The following is a 27555-nucleotide window of genomic DNA, read 5'->3' as shown; positions in this document are numbered from 1 at the left end:
GGGATATACAAGAGATCAACGTAAGTTGTACATTTTCTGACCGCATTAAAAAAAATTCTAGTCACATTAAAAGCATTTTTATAACTTAATAACCCCGATTAAATCTGAAACCCCTTTAGCATAGATATGTCAAATTCACATCTCCCTGCTGATTGACCCTATACATTAAGATTTAAGGTGGCCATCACACACACATACGAATACTATTCTATTCATTCCTATATCTCAACACAGACTCAAATCCGCACCCCTAATGGATCTTAAACATACAACCAAATCTTATTTTTCAAATTTGACGGAACCTCTAGATATTAACTCTCAGTGATGAGGAAGGCCCGATATTTTCATTGCATACTTTGCTTTCATACAAGCTGTACCGCATGAAGAGGTCTCTAGTTACTAGTTGACCAAAACATGCTCATAATGGTGTAGCAACATATTACTACTTATGTAAAAACAAGTAAAGAGTATATATATATATATATATATATATATGTGTGTGTGTGTGTGTGTGTGTGTGTGTGTGTGTGTGTGTGTGTGTATTTCCTTACGAAACTTATCTGTCAATTTTCAGTCTACAGACTCGAGATTTGACATAAGGGGTATTGAGATATGAGAAAATCTTTTTAATCGGTTTTCGCCAGAAATTGACCTCTGCGGTCTCTACCAAATTGCTCAGCCAATTTCTGGTCTAAATATTTGAAATTTTACATAAAGTGTATTCAGAGATAGGGCAAGCTTTTCAATTAGTTTGGGTCGAAAATTTGAGCTGTCAAAGCGTCAAAATTCAAAATATTTTACGTTTGCGGTGTCTAGCAAACTACTCAGCCAATTTTGGGTCTAAACATTTGAAGTTTATACATAACGGATATTCAGACATGCGGCAAGCATTTTAATCAGTTTTGGGGCGAAAATTTCACTGCTAAAAGGTCAAAGTTGGAAGAGTTGACCTTTGCAGATGCTACCAAATTTCTCCGCCAAATTTAGGTTTAAACACTTGAAATTTTAGATGTAACTTGGACACGAGTCACACTTTTTAATTTGATTTGAGCTCAAAACAATAAATTTTAAGGGGTCAAAATTGGGGTCAAAGTTTAAAAAAACTTTGACCTCTGCGATCTCTACCAATTTCCTCATACAGTTTTTAGTCTAAACATTTGAAATTTTACATAAAGTGTATTCAGATATATGGCAAGCTATTTGATCACATTTTTAGCCGAATATTTGGCTGCCAAGGGCTCAAATTTCAAAAGATTTGACCTTTGCAGTATCTAACAAACTACTCAGCCAATCTTAGGTCTAAACATTTGAAATTTTACATAAAGTGTATTCAGATATAGGGCAAGCTTTTTAATCAGTATTTGGCGGAAAATTTGGTTACAAAAGGGTCAAAGTTCAAAAGATTTTACCTTTGCGGTCTCTAGCAAACTATTCAGCTAATTTTGGGTCTAAACATTTGAAATTTTACATAAAGTGTAATCAGACATGCGGCAAGCTTTTTAATCAGTTTTTGGGCGAAAATTTGGCTGCCAAGAGGTCAAAATTGAAAGAGTTGACATTTGCAGACTCTACCAAACTCCTCCGCCAATTTTGGGACCAAACACTTGAAATTTTAGATGCAGGTTATCTGGACATAAGTCAAACTTTTTAATATATATACATATGCACATAAAGTTATGAACAGTACATAGAGCCTGAGCAAAGCCGGACTGAACTGCTAGTATATCTATAAATGTGAAATTGTCTGTCTGTGTGTCTGTTTGTCTGTCTGCGTACATTTCCCTACCAAACTACTCTGTCAATTTTCAGTTTACAGACTCGAGATTTGACATAAGGGGTATTTATATAAATTCATCTGTCATCCCTTTTTAAAAGATGGAATTTTCCGATCGTCGAAGACAAGATGCAAGCAAGCAAGAAAAGTCCACACAGTTTTATAATTATATAGATTCATTCAAAATCATAATCATAATTAAAGAAAATTCCATGAAAATCTGGTCATTAGTTGATTTTTACTAAATTTATTACACACGGTTATGTCTACGTGCTACATGGGAACGCCGTTTTAAGGCGTTGATTATGTAAACACGATTTTAGTCTCGCATTTTCATTATTTTCGTATACTCAAAAAAAAAAAAAAATTAGTTTATATTCGGCTGCTTCTTTTAAACGCCACAAAAGTTATGGTGATAATATTAACTAATATTAAAGTTACAGCATGTCTGTGGGGCAATTTGGAGGTACCCTTTGATTTTTCTATTGACACGATATAGATATTAAATAGATAGAGTAAGACCGCAGTTTAGTGGCCTGAACATAACGCAACGGAAAATTGTATACAGTCAATAAGCATTGTTTTAGCTTATTGTTTTTGTTAAATATTAGCAAATAAAGAACTATTTCTTCTGAAAATCTATTTAGTATTACGCATATAATCTTAAGAAAAAAACACGCTCGAAATGAGTACATCTGCTGATATAAGCGAAGCGCTAACTTTCGTTTCTATGAAGACGTCATTCTTTTGTGCCAGCGATTATTTCAACATTTCAAACGTGTTCTTAAAGTTACAAGCGTAACAAGATTTTTAACTCGCAATGGTTCCCTTGTTACTAATATTTACAAATATCAACAAGATAAAACAATATTTATCGACTGCGACTGCACACTATTTTTCATCGCATTATTTTTAGGCCACTAAAATGCAGTTTTACCTACTATAATGGATAGAATAGGAGCATCCAAGAGCCGTCTTTCTTTGTATATTCAGTTTTACGCAAACAAAACAAGACATGTGCCGCGCGTATATGACGTCACGTGTTTAAGCTCCAATGACGACGTCATATTTGCCGATGAGTCACCGATGTCGAGGGGGAGGAGCTTAATTGGGAAGAGGAAGTCGGACAGCAAGACGGATAATTTTTTTTTTTTTTGTATTTTTTTGTATTTTTTCTTTTTCAATTGTCGAAGACATTTTTTTTATGACGGACAGAAAGAGGAAAGAGGAGAGAGAGAGAGAGAGAGAGAGAGAGAGAGAGAACACAGTAAGAGTTTAAATAAAACCAGCGTATTTATTCAGTGCGTGTTTCAGTTTTCGTCAGGCAGACACCATTATTTCTCTCTTCTCGTTTCAATTTATTTATTTTTATATAAAACAACAACAACAACAACAACAACAACAACCCCAGAACGCGTCTGCCTTCTTTCCTTTCATTCATCCTCTATTTTTCTTGCTAGACAGCAGTTTTGTGCTTTATTTTGTTTGTAGTATTCGCCGGTCGGCATCCCCACTTTCGTGCGATTATTTTACAACTCGATGTTACAACTCCGTCTTCTACTACGATTACTACGACGACACCGGCCCCGAAAAAGAAGACGTCATTATGAGGATTTTGGAGTGAATTTTTTTTCTTTCTAGACTAAAACCAGAAAAGAGACAATACACTCCATCCTTTTTTTTTTTTTTTTTTTTTTTTTTAATGAGAAAGAAACTACAAGCTTGCAGGTCGAGTATTTATTCGAATTTCGGAGATGTCGAAGTTTAACCATTATTACTACTGGTAGTTGCCCCGTAAAAAAATAAAATAAAAAATAAAATAAAAAAATATATATATATATATACATATCTGTGGGGACTTTTGATTTGAAAATTTTCCCCCATAAACAATTATCAATTTACAACTTAAAAAAATACAAACATAAATAAACAAACAAACAAAATCTCTCGCGGGTCGAGTATTTAAATTTTAAAAGTGCCAAAGTCTAGACTTTTAGACTGTGACCAATATATGTTTTTATTTAAAAAATAAATATTATTTTAGAACGTCATACATTCTCTTTTAACCGTATTCATTTTCGTATCACTAGCGTGAGTTCATTTTTTCTTTCTTTCGGATTATTTTCAAGAAAAATAGAAGAATACTACATATTTCTGCCCCCTCCCCCCGCATCCTCGATCGGTACAGTCTAACTTTAAAAGGAAAAAGAAGAAAAAAAAGTGGACAATCCCTTTTCTAGCCAGACTAACGTCAAGCAAGAGGTCAACGTCGTAGGATATAGCATCCGCAACTGAAAAGACCACGCCGTTTGTTTTTATTTTATTTATTTTTTTTGGAGTACCGGATCGAACTACACGTTTTCGTATTACTACAACGTACTTTTCATTTTATTGTTTCGCTGAGTGAAATACTCGCCTTTTTTAAACAGGACTTGGAAAATTTAATTGTAGTTATCGTTTGTGGACGATCCTTTTTTTTTTTTTTTTCCTCCGAGGGAACTTCATAAGAGGTCACTATGGTGGGCTCTGAAAAGGACAAAACCTTTAAAAGTGTTAAATGTGTTGTGGTAGGTGACGGCGCTGTTGGGAAAACTAGTATGTTATTAAGCTATACGACAAGAGGATACATGTCCGATTATATCCCAACGATATTTGATTCCTTTCCTGGTAAGTAAAACTTTTTTATTATTTTATTTTCAATCTTTTCATCCTATGTGGCAGATAAGGAAACAGGACCGTACTCTGATCGCAGTGTAGTATCTGCCTACGGTCAGAGGACGAGCACTATTATACTATGCAATTTTTGTTTGTCTCGACCCATACTGTCCACTTTCAGGGAGATGGGTTTTCTGTAATCACTTTCAGCTCACAAGCCCGACTATGTTGTGTATGTGTTTCTCGCCTATATGTAACTTTGATAATGTACATGGAATTAAAAAAATATATATATATATTTACGCTGCCTGTAAGCGAACCTGTACGAGAGTGCCCCCACCCCCTCTAAAATACGTATTTTTCACTTTTTTTTTCTTTTTTTTAGAACTTTTTCCAACGGTTATCATAGATTACAAATTTATTCGAGTTTGTATTACTGTACACAGATTCGAAAAAGTTGTCAAAAAAACAAATATATAACAAATAAATGTTATCAAAGGCAAGATAAGTTACTTTTCTACCTAACTAGATATGCTTTTAGTGTTTTTATTTAATGTAACATGTTTATTCAGCTCGAAAAACAGTGTTTACCGATATATTGGAAAATATAAAATGGCGCCCAACTCTCTCTGAGACGGTAAGTTTGGGAAAAGGAGTTAAAAATAAAAAATATGCAAAATTCTGTTAAATTTTTTAAACCGTATTCTGTCTAGTTTTTTATTTATAATTCTTTTTCCAAACCTTACCGTGTCTAAGAGAGTCGAGTGCCATTTTAAAATTTTCAACACATCAGTAAACTCTGTTTTTCGAGCTGAATAAACACGTTACATTAAATAAAAACACTAGAAAATTATCCAGGTAGGTAGAAAAGTAACTTATCTTGCCTTTGATAACATTTGTTATATATTTGTTTTTTGACAACTTTTTTCGAATCTGTTTGTGCAGTAATACAAACCCACTTAATCATTTAAGCAGAAAAGGTGGTACTTGTGCAGTTTTAAGATATTAAAAAATATCGAAAAATGTTTATATTGTACGTATCCGTTATGGAATGAAGTTCTCCGAAAAAAAATTCACTTAATTTCATCAAGTCTTTTTTTTATTTTTATTTTCATTTTTTTTTTAATATCTTAAACTGTACAAGTATCACATTTTGAAAAAGAATAACTTTTAAGAGGTCCACTTTCTCGTTATAACGTTCTAATCACATGACACATCGGTAAAGAAATGGACAGCAGGTTCGATAGCAATGAAGTAGAACGTTATAACGAAAGTGAACCCCCTTCTTAAAATTCATAATGTATATATTTTTTTCTGTTAATGATACTTATGTCTGTTATCTATGATAATCGTGGGCAAAAGTGTAAAACCCGCATTTTTAGGGGGTGAACACTCTCGTACAGGTTCGTCGCATTTTTATTTATTTTTTTTTTAATAAGTAAAATGCATAATTATGTACTAGAGTTCTCGCTTTCTAAAACGCAAAATCCACTCAAAAATAAGGATTACCGATGCATGCACGATGAGATAACACCTTGAAAATTGGTGACTATGGTTGGCAAGAGTCGGAATTTTCTTTTATTCAAAAGGACTGTCCAATAAGTACTTGTTAACATTAGACTTGAAAACGATCATGTTGTAGTCAGCTGTGATGCAGTCTCGTAATATTGTTCCCCAGATTTAAAATTCTGGTGCTAATGCACTTACTGATCTGCGCTATTTTTTAAAATCGTGTTTCCAAGCTTAACGTTTTTTTTTTTTTTTATTCAATTGTAAGGCTAAAGTACAGGATAAGTACACCCCCCCATGTTAAGAGTGGCTTTTTAAATAACGTTATTTCAACATGGATCAATTAGTGCATGAGTGCCAAAATTCTTGGGAAAGAAACTTTGTTCATGGAAGCTTCGTTTAGTTTTATGTATGCAAAGGAAGGGCTTACAGCTGTGACAAGAATTTTGGGTACTTCTACACTTTATCGCCGAAACTGGAGACGCCATTTTATTTCGAGCACCTGCCGTTGAAATTCAAGGGGAAAAATGAGTATTTTAAACTATGTCCAAAGCATGACATAAGTAACAAAATTAAACTGGAGAACGATTGCTTCCGGAAAGAATAAATTAACCGAAAATTAAATGAAAAACTTTCCCGTTTTCATTAATTAAATCGAAACATTTCCAATTATCCAATTATGGATATGTTCTCTTTCAATTTATTTACTTTTTTTCATAGTTCTTTCCGGAAATTTATCTAGTTTATTTTTTTTATTTATTTCTAATTTCGGCCATAGTTTAAAATACTGATTTCTCCCTCTGATTCTAATCGACAGGTGCTCGAAATAAAATGGCGTCTCCAGTTTCGGTGATAAAGTATAGAAGCACCAATTGTTGTTCAGAGTGTTTTACAGAGAGTAACCATAGATTGGAGTTTAGTCGAGCCGAGCACCTACCCTGAAAATAACGTTAGCGTAAAGACTAGAAAAACTCTTGTTAGAAAAAAGATTGTAGGGACGAAAGGGACGGGTTTGTATTACTGTACACATAGATTCGAAAAAGTTGTCAAAAAACAAATATATAACAAATAAATGTTATCAAAGGCAAGATAAGTTACTTTTCTACCTAACTGGATATATTTTTCGTGTTTTTATTCAATGTAACATGCTTATTCAGCTCGAAAAGCATAGTGTTTACCGATGTATTTGAAAATTCAAAATGGCGCCCGACACTCTCTTAAACACGGTAAGTTCAGGAAAAAATGTTATAAATAATAAACTAGACAAAATACTGTTAGAAATTCGCTCATTATGTTACCGTGACATAAGTTGACATATATTCGGTGTTTTTTTAATAGTATTTTGTCTAGTTTATTATTTATAACATCTTTTCCCAAACTTACCATGTTAAAGAGAGTGTCGGGCGCCATTTTGAATTTTCCAATACTTCGGTAAACACTGTATGTTTTTCGAGCTGAATAAACATGTTACATTGAATAAAAACAAACAAAAAAAATGTATCCAGTTAGGTAGAAAAGTAACTTATCTTGCCTTTGATAATATTTATTTGTTATACATTTGTTTTTTGACAACTTTTTCGAATCTGTGTACAGTAATACGTAGAACGTCGATCGCCTGGACAATCTTGTTATATTAAGTACTTCTGGTAATGTGTAGATACGACGGTCTAGAAAGAAAATGGCGGTTGAGTTATGAGAATGCGTTCAGCAAGTTTTGTAAATGTTTGACAATGATTTCATGCAGACTGAAGAAACGATAATATTCCAACTTGTTATGAAACTGTCTGACAATTTTGAAATGATTTAACCGATTGCCAAGCATCGGTTAATAACCAGTTGTTCAAAGTGTTAAATCTGTAATTTACTGTTATTCAGTCAATTTATGGTTAGAGATGGAAATGTTCAAAATATAAACTTGGTGGTTCAATACAAAAAAAAAACAAAACTTTTTAGCAAGCAATTTTTCCTTACAAATAATTATCTTTATAATTTATGCGAAAGAATTCTTTCACTTTTTACATAAAACATTAACTCGGCGAACATTTTCTAAACCGCAGTGTCTACACATTATCGGTACTTCTATAGTAGGGACAAACACATCGGTCAAATCCTAATTGCGATTTACGAAACAAACCAAAAATACAAGAACCCCTGCCGAATAATCAATTAGTACTGACATTAAATGGAACTGTTTCATTTTAAATCATGACTTAAGGGTTAGGGTTAATTCCGCTTTCCCTTAAGAATATACTTAATAATTTTGTTCTAATCATTAAGTGAATCGACTTTAGCTTAGTTTTATTGACGGCCTAAATTTTTTAGCCATAACTTAGTTGGGTCATTTCCGCGGCTTAGTTGGGTCATTTCCGCGGCTTACAAATCCCTCGGCACGAAAGCCAACAGTGAAGGAAGACCATTTCTAGAATGTATTTTTCTCTATGCGTTGCTAGTCCTGTGCAGTTATAGGTTCATCCTCCCAAGTTTTGCCTTCTATCTTTGAATATGGGCTTCTAGTTTATTGCTAATCGTCGGGGAATACAAACGGGGCTGTTCATTTTTTATTTATTTATTTTTTTACAAGCCAAAGTACTTTGCTTCTAAGGCGCTGGCTTTTAAGTCTTTTTCGACCCTTGTGTCGCATTTTCTCACTGTAAGAAGATAAATAACTTTAAATCATAAACCATTCGTCGGTTATTTATTTGATCCGTAAATCGCACTCTAAAATATTCAGATTGATATGAGTCTCTTATAAAAGTACCATCAGTCAATGCGATAAATGTTCTGACATTTCAATATTTAATTTCGTTTAAAAAAATCGAATGCCCCCTCTCGAAAAAACAAAAATAAATAAAATAAAATAAACAAAGAAATCATCAATTAGGAGCAGTTTAGTAAGATTCTCTCAACCCTTTCTGAGAGTAGATCGACCATTATTTTCCGGTTTCTATAGAACTGGAAAAAGCATTGAGGGAGAGACATAAAAAGGGTGTTATTTTTATTTTTATTTTTATGGAAAATGTCTTATACTTAGAAAAAAGGATTCTAAAGTATTTACATACAAAAAAAAAAAAAAAACTTAAATTTTTAATCAATAAACTTTGTATCCCCCCCTCGTAAACCATCTAATAAGTCCGGCTGTGTCTTCGTAAATGTAAACGTATATATCTCAATTTACATCATAGTTTTATAAAATGGACGAAGTAATCAACTGTTTGAAACAATAACCGACCTTTCACCCTCTGCGTAAAGTCTATTCACGCGGATCAAGGGCGATGAGCTGATTTGGTAAGGCTTGCGCATACGCAGTTTCAAGCGAATCTCCAAAATTGAATATTACCTTTTTTTAAACTGGAGATTGATGTGTTAGAGCATCTTCCACAGAACTAGTAAATTCGATCCTTATTTTATTTATTGATTATCAAGCTTTTAATATAATTATATAGCAACGCTAAACAAATGCAAGCTACTGAAAAAAAGACACCCTCTTTCCCCTCGATTTAATTGGCAATAATTTATATTTGTAAAACATATATGCCAGATATCACTAGAGCTTTACGCACCCCCCCTTTTTTTTTTGTCATTCGGCTCGATTTGGAAAGCGGTATGACCCTTGCCTTAGGTTGGGAAATTGTTAGGGGTCACCGTCCACTGTTGAGAAATCCATATAAATTTTAGTTTTCTTCTTTTTTCTTTGACCACTCTCATCCATAGTAAAGAGAAAACTTTTGGTTTCATTGAACGAAACAAAACTCCTATCATACTTTATATCAATTGACTTTTTTTTTTTAAATACTGGATTTTACATAGAATAATTCGAACGGCTGATATGCTCTTACGCAAATCATGCAATCTGAAATGATATAGAAAATGTGCCCATCTTTTTTTTTTTTCATATACTAATATATAAATACATTAAGGCCTGAATCCCATTCGAGGATAATGCTTAATGAAATTATCAGGTGGACGGTGAGCAACACTTTGAAAATTTGGAAGCAATGCGAAGTGTTTGTTAAGGTAGTCGACAGATCGATTAAAAAAAAATGTCGTTTTAAGCCAAAACTATATTACTAATTGTCATGTCAAAAATAGTAAGATATCAAAGAAGATACGAAAATTAATATAGTAAAAGGTTTATAATTAAGAGTAATTTTTAGGAAAATTCGGTAAAATTGCATTTTCTTGAAGTTATAAAGTAGATGGTAAAGAGTTTACACACAAGGGAGATAACTCGGAATGCATTTTAGATGACTCTTATGGCTTTCGATATGTATAGTCTATAACGATACTTTAAAAAAATTTTTTTTTTTTTACTAAAAAGCACAAAAGCAGTTTTCTACTCGATAAATTTTCATAATTTTTGGATATTACTTTATTCGACACGAGAATTAAGTACGTAATAATAGTTCTTTTTGCTTAAAATGATATTTTAAAAATCGATTTGTCGATTTAATGTTAACAAGCATTCAATGCGTGAAATAGACAAGATTTGATTATTTAAGAGCGTTCAACAATTGGACTTAAAAACTACCATGTTGTAGTGATCTGGAAATTAGCCTCATGGTATTGTGTTCCACAGATGGGGAGATTAAATAAAATACGTATTTAGCAAAATATGCAACTTTCAGGGAGCTGATCTCTTTGTTGCACGCTGTTGCTTTAACTGCCCCCCACCGTCCCGATACCGTCAATTAATACAAAAATAAACAAAAGGCCTCTCTAACAATAGTTTTCATTGTGGTAAAAGGATTTTTTTTAAATCGGTTTTCCTGACTCATAATAAACAATACTTGAATATCCGCTTAAAAATAACGGACAGCTTGGTTCACTGACTTGCGCGATTGAAAACTTTGAAACATTTTACCTTTTTTTTTTTTTTCATTTTTCTTAAACTTTTTCTTCTAGGGGATGGGACATCCAACCAGATGTCTGACATTTACCCCTATTTTAGTGAGTCCAACCAAGAGATCTTTTCAGGATTCTAGCCGTCCCTTTCAGTGCAATCGTTTGTATTTCACTTGCACTTGGTTCACCGGGTATGCTTGCTATGTACTTTTTAAAGTTCTTTTTCATAAGCCCAGTTGCTCCTATGATGACTGGTATAATTGAAACGTCTTTTAATTTCCAATTTCGTTTCATATCATACATAAGTCCTTGATACTTTGTAATATTTTCCCTCTCAACTCTGTTAAGCCCTGTATCATTGGGTACACTGACCTCTATTACGGTCGCTTTTTTGTTTGCTCTGTCCCAAATCACTATATCTGGTTTAACAGCTGCATTTTCAAGATATGTAGCAGTAGGGATTATGTAGTCATAGTGAATAGTGTCGTTGTCATTCCCAACTGTTCGTTCGGGTATATGTTCCCAGGAGTTTTTACTACACTGAATGTTGAGTTTCTTACATATCTTCCAGTGAAGGTATTTGCAAACTCCGTTATGGCGATCTGTATAATAACCGTCTCCAAGTAGGACTGTGCAACCAGAAATCAGGTGGCCGACACTCTCAACAAGTTACTCTTTTTTTTTTTTTTTTTTTCATTTTTCTTAAACTTTTTCTTCTAGGGGATGGGACATCCAACCAGATGTCTGACATTTACCCCTATTTTAGTGAGTCCAACCAAGAGATCTTTTCAGGATTCTAGCCGTCCCTTTCAGTGCAATCGTTTGTATTTCACTTGCACTTGGTTCACCGGGTATGCTTGCTATGTTACAAGTATATTTTCCGTTATGACATTTCAAATTACTAGTTTATCTTTCTTATCAGTTTACTTCAGTCGAAGTTCTCCAAGCTTCCCCCCCCCCACTTCCTTGGGCTATCTCTATATGAGATACATAGATATTCGAATGTTCCATAGTCGTTCTCCTTTATCTCCAAAAGTTAGTAAAAGTTGAACATAATTTTCCTCTCCCAATTGACCATTTTAATAGGTCCTATTATTATATATTATTGGTTGGTGCAAAAATAATGTCGTTTTCTGTAAAGTCTGAAGTTGCTGGGTCGTTGATACGATTCGGTAACCGAAACATGTGTAACTAAGCAGATAAAACGGTAGTATATATTTGCTCTGCAATAGTATTGAACACTTTCTTCAGGTTTTTACTAATTACCATTTATGATATATATATATTTGCACTAACCTAATAGTGTATCTTTCTTGTGGTTTATTGGGTTTACTAGATTCCAGGACAAGAATACATCTAGTCTGGTAGAGTATCCAACTTCGTGCTGTTACTTAAAGTAAAATCACTTAGCGAAGGTGCACCATTCCTTGTAAAAAAAAAAAAAAAAAAAAAAAATCTAGTATGGGTTAGCCATACCGAGAAGATCTTGTTTAGACCGTGATTACTATGCGATTTTGAATATTTGGTTAGGTTTACTTTTCATGCCAGATTGTCCTGAACAAGACTCTGTACAGAGAGACCTTAGACGCTCGAGAACATTGTCTGGTAGACATTTAAACGGAATATTTATTGTAAATGAGTTAAGGAAACTGTACTATTCGCTAGGTAATTTAGCCTCGTCGTATGATATCCGTCGTGTAATAGTCAATAAAGTTAACAATAAAAAGAGGGTGGTGGTAACATAAACAAGTAAATGTTACCAAAGGCAAGCTGTTACTCTTCTACCCACCTAGATCGAAAATTTAAAAAAAAAAAAAAAAAAAAAAACTGATTAAACGTTCCATTTTCCCACGATCAGTGACATTTATTGAATGGGTTTCTAACGGTATTTTGCTTAGTTTTCGATTTATTAGCGATTATCGAGATTCAATTAGGTCTCTGATACCACTATTTTGTTTATCGGAACTCTACAGGTTTTAAACTATCTTTTATTAAGTAAAAAAAAACAACAAAAAACTTAACACAACTTATCGAGGTAGGTAGAAGAGTAACTTATCTTGCTTCTGGTAACTGTCTTTTCCGCTTTTTTTTTTTTTTTTTTTTTTTTTTTTGGCAATTCTGGAAATAACCTCTGGTAGACCTAGAAATGGGACATGATTGTTAGGGATAAGCTGCATCTTGGCATTTACTGCATTGTTATTTTACTTTTTTCTTTCGCTTTTATTTACTCAAATTTAATTTCAAAATCGATCCTTTTGAAAGTAGAATTAAATTACTATTGTAATGTTATGACCCTTTAGGCTGTGATCATAGCGTAGTATCTGTTAACTGTGGCAAGCGGGAGCAATGGTCAAAACATTGTTATTGTATTCTTGTCAATTGATTTGAGCGACGGATGGTCGCTGGATCAGTTATGATTAGAAGAATAAACAATTAAATTGCGAAAGAAATGATTGACGTGTGAATCGCAAAAAAAATGTGAAAATAGAAAATATATGTAAACATTTTTGGGTTTTGAATAAACAAATAACTAGGTGGATTAGATTGGTATGAGACACGTACTTAGGTGACGTAAGAAAACACGTGATGTAGTTAGTTTTGGAGAGATTCAGAGAGTTGAGGATTGACCACCAGAGCAGACAGACGTCTAGACAAGGGTGGACAGACAGCTAGGAGCGGGCTGTAAGAATAGAAAATGTAGAAACTGCAGATCCTGTGAAAACCAATTGGGACAACTGTAATAAATTTATATTACAAAAATATAGTTGTTTTAATGGTTTCACAAATAAGAACAATTGTCTCAATTATATGATGCTGATCGCTTCATGGTTCATCATGGAGCAGCAGGAAGTTAAAAGAACTCTTCAAGAAAAAGGTATGAAGCATATATTATTCTTCTTATATATGAACTGTAAAAATATCCCGTGTGATAAGTCTGATACAACATGACTCGGTTTTCACGTCAATATCATGCCCCCTGGCTAAACAACATACATACGATTTATACGTTTATTATCTGTCTGTTAAAAGAACAATGTCTTACATCCACTAGATAACACATGACACGTTTTAATATATCATCTCCTCCAATATAAACCAATATACAACACTGTCGCTTGGTTATATATAAATTGGATCGAATTATTGTACAACTATAACAAATGTTTAATAAGATGACTAACAAATACATGTTCCCTCTGGACGCATTTTTTTTTTTTTGTGACCCCGGGAGGAAAGTATGATGAACGAACAGATACTACACTTCTCCCGAAGGAAGGCAATAATGTCGTGGATGATGCTATCATAGCAAAATCTGATATTGCGCTACTTCTGAATTGAGCATTGAAATAAAGTACATTAATTTAAAATAGTATAGTTAACTGCATTGAACCGTAAGATAGTACGGTCGTAAAATTAATAGATGTAATGGTACGGTTTCGACTTAAGCCAGAAAGATACAGACTCTTTACTATTAAAGCAGGTTTAATCTCTATTTATAAAATTATTAGTTCTTCCTGCATTTTTTTTTATAATTCAATATAAAGAAGACAATGCCTATTGTTTATTCTTATTGTTTATTATTAACGAATCATCGTTTTCTGCTTGTATTGTTGCAATATGAGTGTTTTTACAATGTTTTATTAGTCTTTATCAAATACTAATAGAATGTGGGTTTCTCAAATTTTCTACAACTTCTAGTTGTGTGTGTGTGTGTGTGTGTGTGTCCCTCTTAAAGATCAGACAAAAACATCGGCACCGTCGGTTTCAAATCAAACAAACGGGACCAATGTCTGGTCCACTATGGCGGACTCTCTTCAGTCTCTGTCTATATCTGTCTCCCTGGATATGGAGTATCGCACCCTGTATGAAACTGATATACACCATTACCAGGGAGACGAATATAGACAGGCTGAAGAGTCCGGCATAGTCGACCAGATATTGGTTCCCCGTTGTTCGGATTCGAAACCGCCGGTACAAATGTTTTTCTGGTCGTCTGAAACACGTATATAAATATTACGCTTTTGCGTTTGAAACTTTATTGATAATCGAGCACTCGGCTTAGCTTCTCTTCCACGGTTTTATTCCGACAATTCAAAGCAGTTTCAAAATAGAGCATACACCAAGGTATTTTGGTTGCTTACAGCTATTTCAAAGCAGCATTTATTTTCCTGCTCCCTATTTGCCCGAAAACAAATTAAAAATAACCCACATTAAGCACCCTATGTTCCAGAATTCACAATAATTGATTTATTAGTTTAAAAATGAATCCTAAACTTATATATATATGTGTGTGTGTGTGTGTGTGTGTGTGTGTAAAAAATGTCAGTGTCTGTCTGTGTACATTTCCCTACCAAATAACTCTGTCAATTTTCGGTCTAGAGACTCGAGATTTGATATAAGGACTATTGAAATTTAGGAAAATATTTTTTATCGGATTTCGGCAAGAAATTTGGCTGTGAAGGGGGTCAAAGTTCAATGATTTAACCTTTGAAAACTCTACCAAACTCTTCCGCCAATTTTGGGTATAAACACTTGAAATTTAAAATGTAGATTACTTGGACATGGATCAAACGTTTTAATTTGTTCTGAACTCAAAAAAAATAAGTGATCAGAAGTCAAAATTGGAGTCAAAGTTAAAAATTTGACCTTTGCGGTCTCTACCAAATTACTCGGCTAATTTCTGGTTTAAACATTTGAAAATTTACATGAAGAGTATTCGGAGATAGGGCAAGCTTATTAATCGATTTGGGTCGAAAATTTGATCTGCCAAGAGGTCAAAGTTCCAAAGATTTTACCTTTTGCCGTGTCTAGCAAACTACTCAGCCAATTTTGAGCCTAAACATTTGAAATTTATACATAACGGGTATTCAGACATGCAGCAACCATAGTAATCAGTTTTGGGGCGAAAATTTGGCTGCCAAAAGGTCAAAGTTGAAAGAGTTCACCTTTGCAGATTCTACCGAATTCCTCCGCCAAATTTTAGATGTAGGTAACTTAGACATGGGTAAAACTTTTTATTTTGATTTGAGCCGAAAACAAATGTTAAGGAGTCAAAATTGGAGTCAAAGTTAAAAAAAAAAACACTTGAAATTTAAAATGTAGATTACTTGGACATGGATCAAACTTTTTAACTTGTTCTGAACCCAAAACAATAAGTGATCAGAAGTCAAAATTGGAGTCAAAGTTAAAAATTTGACCTTTGCGGTCTCTACGAAATTATTCAGACAATTTTTGGTCTAAACATTTGAAATCTTACATAATGTGTATTCACATGTAGGGCAAGTTATGAACAGTACATAGGGCCCGAGCAAAGTCGGGCTGAACTGCTAGTACATATATATAAAAGTGAGAATATGTGTGAGGACACTTCTCAGCCTATAATACTCAACGAATTTTTTATCTAAAGACTTAAAACTTGTTAGAGTATTCAGACATGTGGAAAACTTGAATCGGTTTTCATCCGGAAAAAAGGGCTGCTAAGGCGTCAAAATTGAAAAATTGGTACATGAATCGGTCAACTGTTTCCCGCATGCGTAAGTAGTTCACATGACAGATTACTCATGTAAAGCGTACGTAGATTTGAAAACTCTTTTTAAGATGGTGCCGAGCTGGCCTAATGGTTATCGTACTTGACTCGCTGTCTTTAGGTTTCGTTTTTTTTTTTTTTTTTTTTTGCGTATAAGTAAGCAGTTTAGAAAGTATAATACTCGCATGCGCAAATCTCCGTTTTCTTTCCGGTTCCTTTTTTTTTTCTTTTTTTTTTTTACTTTAATTTTTAAAGTTTTTTTTCTGTTTAAAATAATAATTAAAAAGAATTCTGCACTAATAAAAATATATTTATGCGTATTTTACGACCAGGCAACGCCGGGCGGCCTGCTTGTATGAAATATAAACGTGTCGGTGTTACAAATTAGGTAAAACTAAATCGTTAATCTTTTGGTTCTGGTTTTCAATTCGAATTCAAAAGGACCAATGAAAAATGATTATTTTTGAAGGAAGCGAAACCTGCTTTTCTCAAGTGTTCTTTTTTTTTTTTTTTTACAACGGTTGAAAGTGAATTCAAGATGGAGTCCTGATATCGTATTTCCTAGCTTTGTCTCAAGTCAAATGATAAACTCTAAATGACAGGAAGGGCTGGTCGTGATACGTAATGGCATGATAAGAAGTTTGTTTCAGATACTCAAAACCGAAATCCAAAACAGCATCTCTTCGACATGCGTATACATCCCAACACCTCAGGCTTTTTTTTTTTTTTTTTTTTTTTTTTTTTACTCCTCCCACCAATGTTGTCTTCAAAAACGCCCAATCTATATAAAACTGTCAACTTGGTCTTATACACTTTTCAGCCTTTTCTTTCTTTTTAGTCATTTCTCTCGCACTTTTTATTACACTTAATAAGTATTTATTTCTCACCCACTGCAAGAACTTTAAACACCAGTGTCGTAAAGTGGGATTGAGAAGTCGGCGCCCTCGAAGAGGGGTACTCTGACTTGCAAAAAGGGTCTGGGCAGTCTCATAAGCATTCATAGGCAAGGGCACCTCAGGCGATTAGCAATAAACTCTCTCTTTCTCAAAGAGAAGGCAATCCTGGCAGGATGGACCTCCTAGAACTGCACAGAACTAAACCTTCACTGCAAAATCAACAGGGACAAGGTCATTACAGGAATGGTATAATCTGTTGATTTTGAGGGCCGAGGATAAAATCTATAATAAACTCAATAATCCATTAGATTGTAATGAACCACTTAAAAAAAAAAAAAAAAAAAAAAAAAAAGCCATTTTAATATTTTAACTGAAAAAAGGAGGCAAATATAGCGAGCAGAAAGAGATTCATTTTTAGATTTTACTTTTTCATATTTAATTGGCTTTGCAAACTCTGATGTTAATGATTAAAAAAAAAATGTAACCATAACTCAATAGATGACTTAACGGGTCACAGTGTTATATATATAGTTCATTATTATTATTGTTATTCTGCTTGTTATTATTGTTCATGTTGTTATTATTCTTTGTTATTGTTCGTTGTTAGGACTTATTAAAAGTGAGTCTAAGAGTCTTATTCAGAGAGTCTTATCAAGTGCGATGTTGTTGAGAGATGTTCGTGTTATGAAGAGATTCATATATATAAAATGTTCATACTTAGAAGTGTAGAAGCTCTTTGAGTGTTGAGACATTGTGTAAGTGAAGACATTTTAAAACACAAGATATATAAGACATATAATCACTTCTACCTTTTGGTAGAATTACAACACAAAGACGACGTTTATGAAAACACATGATGGGTTTATTTCCATGGACCGGCCGGTGGCTTTGCTTTCAGGAATTCAAAGTTTCACATTCTATGTTTCAAAGGTGACCGTCTCGCTTCTAGACGTTCGAATGTCTATGTCTGGACTCCAGACTCTCGTCTCTCCCCTCAGGCTCTCTCTCAGACTCTCCCTCAGTTTCTCCTGCTTAACTCTAAAGTTTCTAACTATATCGAGAACTTCCCATTTTCCATGACGTCATACACATGTTAAAACATGTCTTCTTTCACGTGTTCTGGAAATGCGTGTCCAAAACTTTTTCCTTTGTTTACAAAAGGAATTTTAACCTATATTCCCAGTAACCTATATTTCCAATATGTTAAAAACATGTTTATTAAATTATAGTTGCATTCTTCAATTGAATTTTCATAACAGACTTGACAATGCACATTCTTTTCTTAAAACTATTTTATCTCTAAGCTTAACAATGGTTTGTTTTACATTCCATTTGATAATTCTCTCTTGTAATCTATTTCTAAACCTAAATTACGAGGTTCGAATTTCGTCTATTCTATTTCATTTTCATTTTAACTAAATCTCTATTTTTATACTTACATGAAAAGGGGACAGCCCTTATGTAACAACAGTTTTCTAATTTATTCTAATACATATTAACGTCTTAGGCAGAAAAAAAAATTATGCCACTTATGCTGAAATAATTTTATTTAGAAACCATTCTTAACATCGGGGGAGGGCGTTTTGTGACTATTCTGTATTTTCACCAAATTTAATAAACAAAAGATACTGTAAAAATCGAATTTAGATTGAAAATCATATCTAAAAAAAATAACACTGTCCATATTCTGCAGAAGTATCGATAATTCTAATTCTACATAATACTGATAATATTGTATCCAAGATGGGTATATTTGCTGATGATACATCGCTCTATAATATACAGAAAGGAATAATGGGCCTACATAAATCTAGGGTAATGGAAGAATCGTTGGAAAATGATCTCCCCCAGACCGTAGTGGAATGGGGCCGCAAATGAATAACATTTAATGCTAGTAAGACTAAGCTGCTCTCCTTTAACAATTACAAGACGCCTCTCTAACCACCGATATCCATGTCAAATAACGCCCTACCTGAGAATTCTTCAAACTCCTCGGCCTAACATTCACGGGCAATATGAACTGGAACAAATACATTGACATTGTGAAGACTTCTGCAAGGAAGATGGGTTCTCTCTGTTGTGCTAGAAGCCTACACACACCTGAGAGTATCCTGTATCTCTACAAGACCACCATTCGCCCATGCCTGGAGTATTGCCACATCTGGGCTAGTGCATCTACCTTTAGTCTTATCTTCTTGGATAAGGTCCAAAAGAGTCTTCAATCTAATAGACCTTACTTTATCCACTAAGCTCCAACCACTGACCCATCATCGCAATGTTGTATTTCTGTGCCTGTTTTACAAATATTTTCATGGAATGCGCTCTGAACTCGTTGCCCTTATGCCACCTCGATGTTCACCTGACAAACCTGCTAAGCAACAAAATCTCGCCCTTTCACTGTTGAGGTCCCTAAATGACAAAGCTTTCTACTCTAATAGTTTCTTTCCTCAAACAGCTAGACTCTGGAATTCCCTTCCTGCTACATGCTTCCCTGACTGTATTAATATCCACAAGTTTAAATGTAATGTAAACAAATATCTTGTTAATCTTTATTAGGCATGACCCTAAATTGTAGCCTCTTGCGTTCAAATGGCTATATGCATTGTTAGGGATGAACATAAGTAAAAAATAAAAAAATACTACCGTTAGGTACCAACTATAGCAAAGGTCACAGGTCATATGTCGACAAGTCGGTTCTTCTTAGATTATCAGTTAAGCATCGTTGAGCTTGCTCAGTAACAGATGGGTGACCATTTTGGAATACCAAGCGCCGTATGTGAGGAGAACGTCGACATCTCCTTGTAAGAACTGCGCAATCCTAATCTTATCTCCTCTGACTGGTATATATATGCAGCTGGGAACCGCTTGTGAATTTAATATTCCCTTGATAGTTTTTCCCTTCGGAGAAAACCGGTTCAACCTGCCTAGTGTGAATACCACGAGCAGAGGTAAAAGGTCCGTATTCTGCATAAGTGTGGCTATTCAGTGTGGCTAGACGTGCAAATATTTGAAGCTGAGATACAAACCGACTCGGCAGTCGATTATTTTAGCCACTATGACATCAGCATGAGCTAAGAATGTAAGGGAAATCTTCCCGCTTATCTATGCTGTAAAAGCCTAGAGTGCTCTATTCTTTTACAAAGAGCACATAAATATTTTATTATATTATAAATTTTATTATTATATTATAAATATTTTATTATTCCATATATATTATTATATATTTTATACTAGTTAGCGTTGCAAAGTTCTCTACTTGAAAGATATGGTCTGCATTAGCGCCCAACGTCTATAGAATGGAAGCATGTCCCAAAACTCCTATAATGGTTTTGGAGATAGGTAGATACTCTCACCCCTCCTTTATAATCGCATACATACTGAAACTACATTGACCAGAGTATTTAGATTAGTATCTTTCAGTAAAAAAACAGTGTTTCAATAATATCGATGACTCTGCGTTAGCACCGGACGTCCATAGAATGGAAACATTTGTAAGCACGACAGCAGGATACAGTATGTGTGTGTGTATATATATATATATATATATATATATATATATATACTAGCAAAAGTACCCGTCGTTGACTAGGTTCAAAAACAGGCTACAGAAAATGGACTCTGATTTATGAAAGTATGATAGCTTATGAAAAGGAAGGGTTGTAAAGAGATGGCTTCGAATTTGGGGGTATCAAAACCAAAGCAAAATATGATGAAAGTAAAAATAAAATAGATAAACCCCATAATTCATTATACCATACTTGTTCACACTGAAACACTTATCACAATATTCTGTGGATCTATATTAAAAAAACTTGTTAAACTTTGTGACATATTTCCATTCTATGGAGGGCAGGTGTGAACGAACACCCCAAAATTTTTTTATACTATATTTCTTCAAACTGAAACATAATTATTAAAGTATACTTACGCAGATAGATATGAGAAGTCTTTATTAAAGTTTGTCCCTATTTCCATTCTATGGAGGCCAGGCGCGAACGCAGACCCCACAATTTTACTATACCATCCCTATTTAAGTTAAAACATACTTATCAAAGTATTATGTACATCTATATCAAACACTTGTAAACGTTTTTGTTTTATTTTTAAATTTTTTATTTCCATACTTTGTGGACCAGGAGCGAACGGAGACCCCACAATTTTAATCGACCACCGTGCTGCCAGATCAAACATACCCATTCCTGTGTCTCGATACACCTATCATTATATGTGATCAGTTTTTTAAAATAGTCAACCATATAGGAGTCTATTCGTGACCACACACATAGCTTTATACTCACACACACTCTATATATATATATATATATATATATAATTACCTGTGCAGTTCAATCTCGATGTTAGTGTTTTGCCGTTTCCAAGCATTAAATGATGATCAACAAATTTTTCACACTCCCATATCTTTATCATTGAAATCGATAAAATCGTCCGTTTCTCAAACTAATCAATTGATTGTCTGTTCTAGTCCTGTTCTAGTTGGGGACCAATCGTGGTGCACCGGACAAAAAAGCTTCACGTGACTCCCTGCAGTGACTTAGTCCATAATATATTGTAGTCTACACTGCGCTGTATAATGGCTTGAATTAAAGTTTAACGTACAAACTGGTGCTACCAGATCAGGCTGTCTGAAGATATTGACTTCCTGAGATGAAATGCACTTAACATTGATGCTTTTTTTGTTTTCCTACTTTCTTTTGCAAAACTTCATTATGTTCTACAAAACCAAAAACAACTCCCTTTTTCCCAATTTATCCTTTTTCTTTCTATCTCCCCCCCTCGGATTTCCTAACTTAAAATGTACCAAACATTAATACTATAACACCTTTCCTGTTCACATTGCGAAACTCATTCATGTTCTGCAGGGCAGGGAACAAAAGCGATAAAATCCACTATAAAACAACCAAATCAAACCAAACACTACACACAAGAACTTGAAGAATAAAAACCTTCCACAAAATAACTGGATGTAACATGAATACTATTTCCAAAATAACTAGATTCGGCATTAATCAAACCGAAAAGGGTTATATGCTGTAAAACTAAACCAAACCATTAAATACAAGAGTCAGATATTTTGGTTCAGCTGTGCTCTAAACAGAAACATTCATTTATATCAAAGAACCTATTTCGAAAAAAACTTTTTTTTTTTTTTCTTTTTTTTTTTTTTTTTTTACGTCGGGCATTTCTGCTTGCGTGATAATATAATTTCTCAAATGCACTTGTAATGTTACGTTGTATAAGAGGTTAAGTTTAGTTAAAATCGCCCGTTCCTTTCATCAATTTTCTTTTCGATTATCGATACATATCGATTTCTTTCTGAAAGAAAGCCATTTTAAGAACATTGACAGGCACATAAAGTACATTTGTGTGTGATTTAATAAAAATCAGCGCATCCGTTGTGGAGTCTATAGATAACGAACTCGCTCACAAAAACACACAGAAAACTTTTATTATAATAGATAAATTATTTGTAGTGTTGGGACGATTAATCAGAATTGGAAAAATGGAAGCTTTTTGGGAATCGAAAAAATTTTAGGCTATTTACCAATGCCAAAACCGATTCCTTAAATCATCTTTTATTTGATTTTGGTTTAAGAAAAATCTTCCACTGTTTGTAGTAATAATAAATATTTATTGATTTAAACTTCCAGTAGGACTAAAATCTCTAGATCATTCCCTCGCAAGTGTGTTTTTACGTTTGAGAAACTATAAGCACATTAAGATGTGTTTTTACAATAATCCGCGAAAAATAACACTTTTATAGTTAAATATTTAGAGATTTATAAAGAATCTGAATCAGTAATTTTATCAGAATCGGGGAAAAATATTCGAATCGTCCCATCACTAATTATTTAGTTTTCTATTTTTCAGCAATTTAGTTTTATTTTTTATCTTTTTTTAATTTTTATTTCAGTTACAATGGCGTGCGAGGATGAAACGTTCAAAGTGACTCTTGTTGATACGGCAGGCCAGGTATGTTAAAAAAAAAAATCTAACATTTTTTAGAAAAAATATACCCTCAAGTGCACTATTAACACCGACCCCGGTTGATTACTAATTTTTATTGCTATTATCGGTGCCCTTTTTTTTTTCTCCAGTAAACGTAATTTTCTATGGTTTCCCGTCTGTGAAACACATTGCCACACAACTGCCTCTATGAAGATTGCAACAGTCTTCAAATCTAATCTCAACAAATTGTCATAAGCCGTGTCCATAAATAATCAAATTTAATTAATTCCGTTCATTATCAATTCTTTTATAATATTCATCTTCCGAACTCTGGTGCTTCTAGACGGCTGTCTGAAGATACTGGCTATTAATATTTTTCCTTTCCCTTTGCAAAACTGAATTCTACAACGGTAAAAACAAATTTTTCTACAAAACGACCAAACATAAATATAAAGCCGTTGCAAGCCTGGCTTTGCTCTATTATTTTTATGTCAAATGCTCGTCAGAGGCTCAATCTATGCCCCTGCCTCTTGCCAAACTTTCACAAAAATTAGCTAAACCCACTATCAACAATTTCCCCCACTCCCTATCTGTGCGTAAATCTAAACACAATTTCATGAACAAAGCTTCTTTCCTAAAACTACCCGCCTGTAGAACTATTCCGCTAGCCTGCTTTCCAACTGACTACAACGTGGTTGTCTTAAAGTCCAATGTAGACAAATTCTTGTCTTAAATAACTTATATCACCACATACTCATTAACCCTTATCCTCGAGTGACCCTCGGACCTTGATAAATGGTGAGTCCTTTAAAAATATATTTGGAGATATAAAAAAAAACTTGAAGCATAGTAACTTTTTCTCAAAATTACTGGATTCGGCTTGAAAATGGTTGATATGCCGTAAAGCAAAAAACAAGCAAACAAATCCCTTAATTGAAAGCCATTCAATCTCCTTAAACCTTATCCTCGAGTAGCTTTTGGCCTTAGGTGGTGACGCATTAGCTAAGAAATAAACGATCGGCGGTCGAAGCTCCTTATCCAAAACAAGATGTGTCCATCAAATCTGTGCGTTTAACACTGAAAATGCAATTTCAGTGTAAAGTGACCGACCGACCGACAGAGCTTTTAGATATCTCCACGCAATTAAAAACAATCTTTTCCTTGATAATTATATCAGTTGAATATTGCGTGTTTGTTTTAAAAGTATTTTCACGGAATATGCTCCAATGACTTGCTGCGCTAATACGCCCTTAATATAAATACCACTAATCCGATTAGCAGCAAAGTTCCACCCATAACGGCATAGGTCCCTCTAATAGTTTATTTCCTCAGAACTGTTGCTTTTGGAATTCCCTCCGTTTCCATGATGCGGTACCAACATGCAGAAATGTAAATAAACATCTTTTAGCCTAATCCCTCCCGGGTCTAGGTTATCCTTATAAATCTGTCCCTTATCACACCCGTTAAGTCTGGGATTGAAAGAAAAGAAACTCCTAGCCCCCCCCCCCACCTCACCGACGAACCTTTCGTGTCATGGGTTCTACGGATCAATAGGTTAAACATGTTCACCTGATTTCTAGGAGTGTCTCTGTCCAAACATCTAGCAGATGTTAACAGCAAGTGGTCATGAACTGCGAACTAATTAAACAAATAGGAACACAGTTTTTATTAGTTTCCCACGTGTGTACTAACCCGCAAGAGAGGGGAGGTCACTGTTTTGGTAAACCTTCATTGAAGCCTGTTACCCAGTACCCTTAAGCTTAAAATTGAAGACATTTTCTAGAATAAGAATCCTGTAATGGATTTTGATACAGAATTACATATCTTTTTAAGATACAATATATATATATATATATATATATATATATATATATATATTGTAAGTCGTGCGAAACTTCTGTTGAGGAAATTAATTTTACACATACACTATAAGGATACTTGTACCAGTATGTGTGTACATATATATATATAATGGATAAGTTTGAAAATATTTAACCGATAAATTCTTAAACTGCTGGTCACATAACACTGAAATTAACAGCAAATAGTAAGCATTAGGGCTGTGACAACAGCATATTCTTTTCATTGTTTTGACTCTTGAGTATACGTCCGTTAATCTTATGTTTTTTATATAGACTGATGTGGTTCCTGGATGATTGACTGTGTCTTACTGTGTCGGATATATACTTGAGTAAAAAGAATATGCTGTTGTCACAGCCCTAGTAATCATACACCAAGGATGGTTTATAACGAGTAAAATGTTTCTTTGGATTGATGAATAACAAGACCAGAAATATGTCGGCAAGTTGAAATGCAAAATATTCATTTCAACTCGCGGACATATTTCTGTTACTTTTGCGCATTCGCAAATTCAATCATAGTTTGAAGCGGTTTCATTTTAAGTCTTTCTAATCTATCTGTCGATAGTTCAAACGGTTGGGAACACAGCTAGAGCACTAAATGTTTGTTTCGATTCTAACTGATGGGATCCAAGCCATTTTTTTTAACCTTTTGAAATCGGCAATATATATTAGGTACGATATAATGTTCAATAGGGTATTGGTTCTGTAATAATAAATACGAAATATGCATGAATTAAAATATATATAAGCGTATTTTACGACCGGAAAAAGCCGAGCACTCCCCATCTCGCTAGTATTTAATATCCATGTATAAAGTCCGTTGAAAAAGCACCGTATATATATTAAAATTTATTTGTGGAAACCAGACAAGTGCAAGATTTTTTTAATCAACATAATTGTTAATCAAATTTAAATTAAGTCAGTTCGGTCATCATAATAATGCAATTTGCGACCCCCTCTGATCCATTCGGGCGGAATAAAAAAAAAATAGAGGCATTATTCTTCGAATGCCCCCTTTTCTTCTGATGAGAAGCCTTTAACTTAAAAATTCTATGGATTAAACAGGTTTACCCCACTTTTTTTCTCCATTTATTTAACCCTCATTGAATTGATAATGTAATAGTTTCTACGTAACCTTACTCCTTATCTTTTTAAATTTATAATTTCTCTCTATATATATCTATATATTTATATAATTTAAAGGTTTTTATAAGACCAGACAAGTGCAAGATTTAAAAAAAAAAACAAAACAAAAACATAGTTTTTCATTAAAATTAATTTATTTTATTTTATTTTTTTTTTTTCGAATTTGAATCATAAGATATCTTCAGGATTTTTTCCTCTTTCGTGCCATGCTAATGTTAATACCTGACATGCCCTCTGATTGATTTCGCGGTTGAGGTTTTTAAGTCTGATATAGTGCATGCGCCGGTCATTTATTTATTTTTTATTTTTATTTTTTTACATTTTCACCCCAAACAAGGCAAATTGCCACTTTGGTGTAGGGGGCTACTATCAGGGGCAACAGCTACTGGGGTACTATGGAGGGATTTGGGCAACAAGATGTCGGTTCACGTTACACTTGAACTTCTGCACGTCAGTACTGTTGGGGAATCAGGGACCTGGAATGGAATTCTAAAGTCTAGCGGTTCTGAGGAAGAAACTATTGGAGTAGAAAGATCTTTTACATCTAGGGATCTCAACAGTGTGGGGGTGGGATTTAGCAGCCTGTCGGGTTTGTCGAGGGTGCTCACATCGTGCGCTTGTGTGAAAATATATACGACGTCCACTGTTAAAAAAAAATCGTTTGTATGGTAATTTAAATCTAAGCTTTGCACTTGTTTACCCTCCCCACAAAAAAAAAAAAAAAAAAAACCTTTTAAACTATATAAAATTAAAATGCGTCGTCCAGACTGTTTCGTTGTATCATAACTATTCGTTGCGACGAGACTAGCACTAGTCTCAAGCTAGCATTGAACTTATTACTATATAGTTGATATATATACATTGATGTGTATGTGGCTGAATATGACAGTTTGGATATTTTAAAATTTTCTAATAGTAAGTTTCATTTTTTCAACACGGGGGTAATCGGTGACATCACAATCCTAACAAGTGTCATCATTAATCGTTGTGTAAAACTATTTTACCGTCCAATTGTTTTCTACGAACGTGCGCATTCTATAATTATTTCTTTTTATTAGACATTTTAAAATTCTCAAACTTCTTGGATGTACGATTGAAATAATCGGTGTATAGTTTCTTTACGGGTCCATTTTCACTTTGACTAAGTCGGATGGGTGCGACAGGCCATTAAATTGCACAACAACTATTCCATTTCTCTTTCGACCTCGGTGCAAACACATACGTCAATCACCAAAGTGTGTGTGTGTGTCAGTCGACCTTCTCTGGCTTGTCAACGTTTATCAGCCAAACTAATTATGTCTAAAGGACGAGAATGTTTGGAACTCCTTTTTCTGTAATCAATATGTACATGTATGTATGAGACTGGCATTTAAATTT

General features: G+C 34.0%; 1 protein-coding gene across 1 annotated transcript in view; it reads left to right on the top strand.

Moving 5' to 3' along the window:
• The first annotated feature begins 3994 nt into the window (after nt 1–3994).
• Nucleotides 3995–27555, top strand: part of LOC145293316 (cell division control protein 42 homolog) — a 47418-nt gene continuing 23857 nt past the window's right edge. The window contains exons 1-2 of the mRNA XM_080139964.1: nt 3995–4441; nt 23136–23194. Of these exons, the coding sequence (XP_079996090.1) occupies nt 4291–4441; nt 23136–23194 (210 nt within the window). The 5' untranslated portion in view covers nt 3995–4290. The remainder of the gene's footprint in view (nt 4442–23135; nt 23195–27555) is intronic.

Source organism: Euprymna scolopes, chromosome 2 (assembly GCF_053919585.1).
Source record: "Euprymna scolopes isolate OS-2025 chromosome 2, ASM5391958v1, whole genome shotgun sequence".
NCBI classification, from domain to species: domain Eukaryota; kingdom Metazoa; phylum Mollusca; class Cephalopoda; order Sepiida; family Sepiolidae; genus Euprymna; species Euprymna scolopes.
The sequence above is the reverse complement of the archived record's forward strand: the minus strand, read 5'-3'. Positions and strand labels throughout refer to the sequence as shown.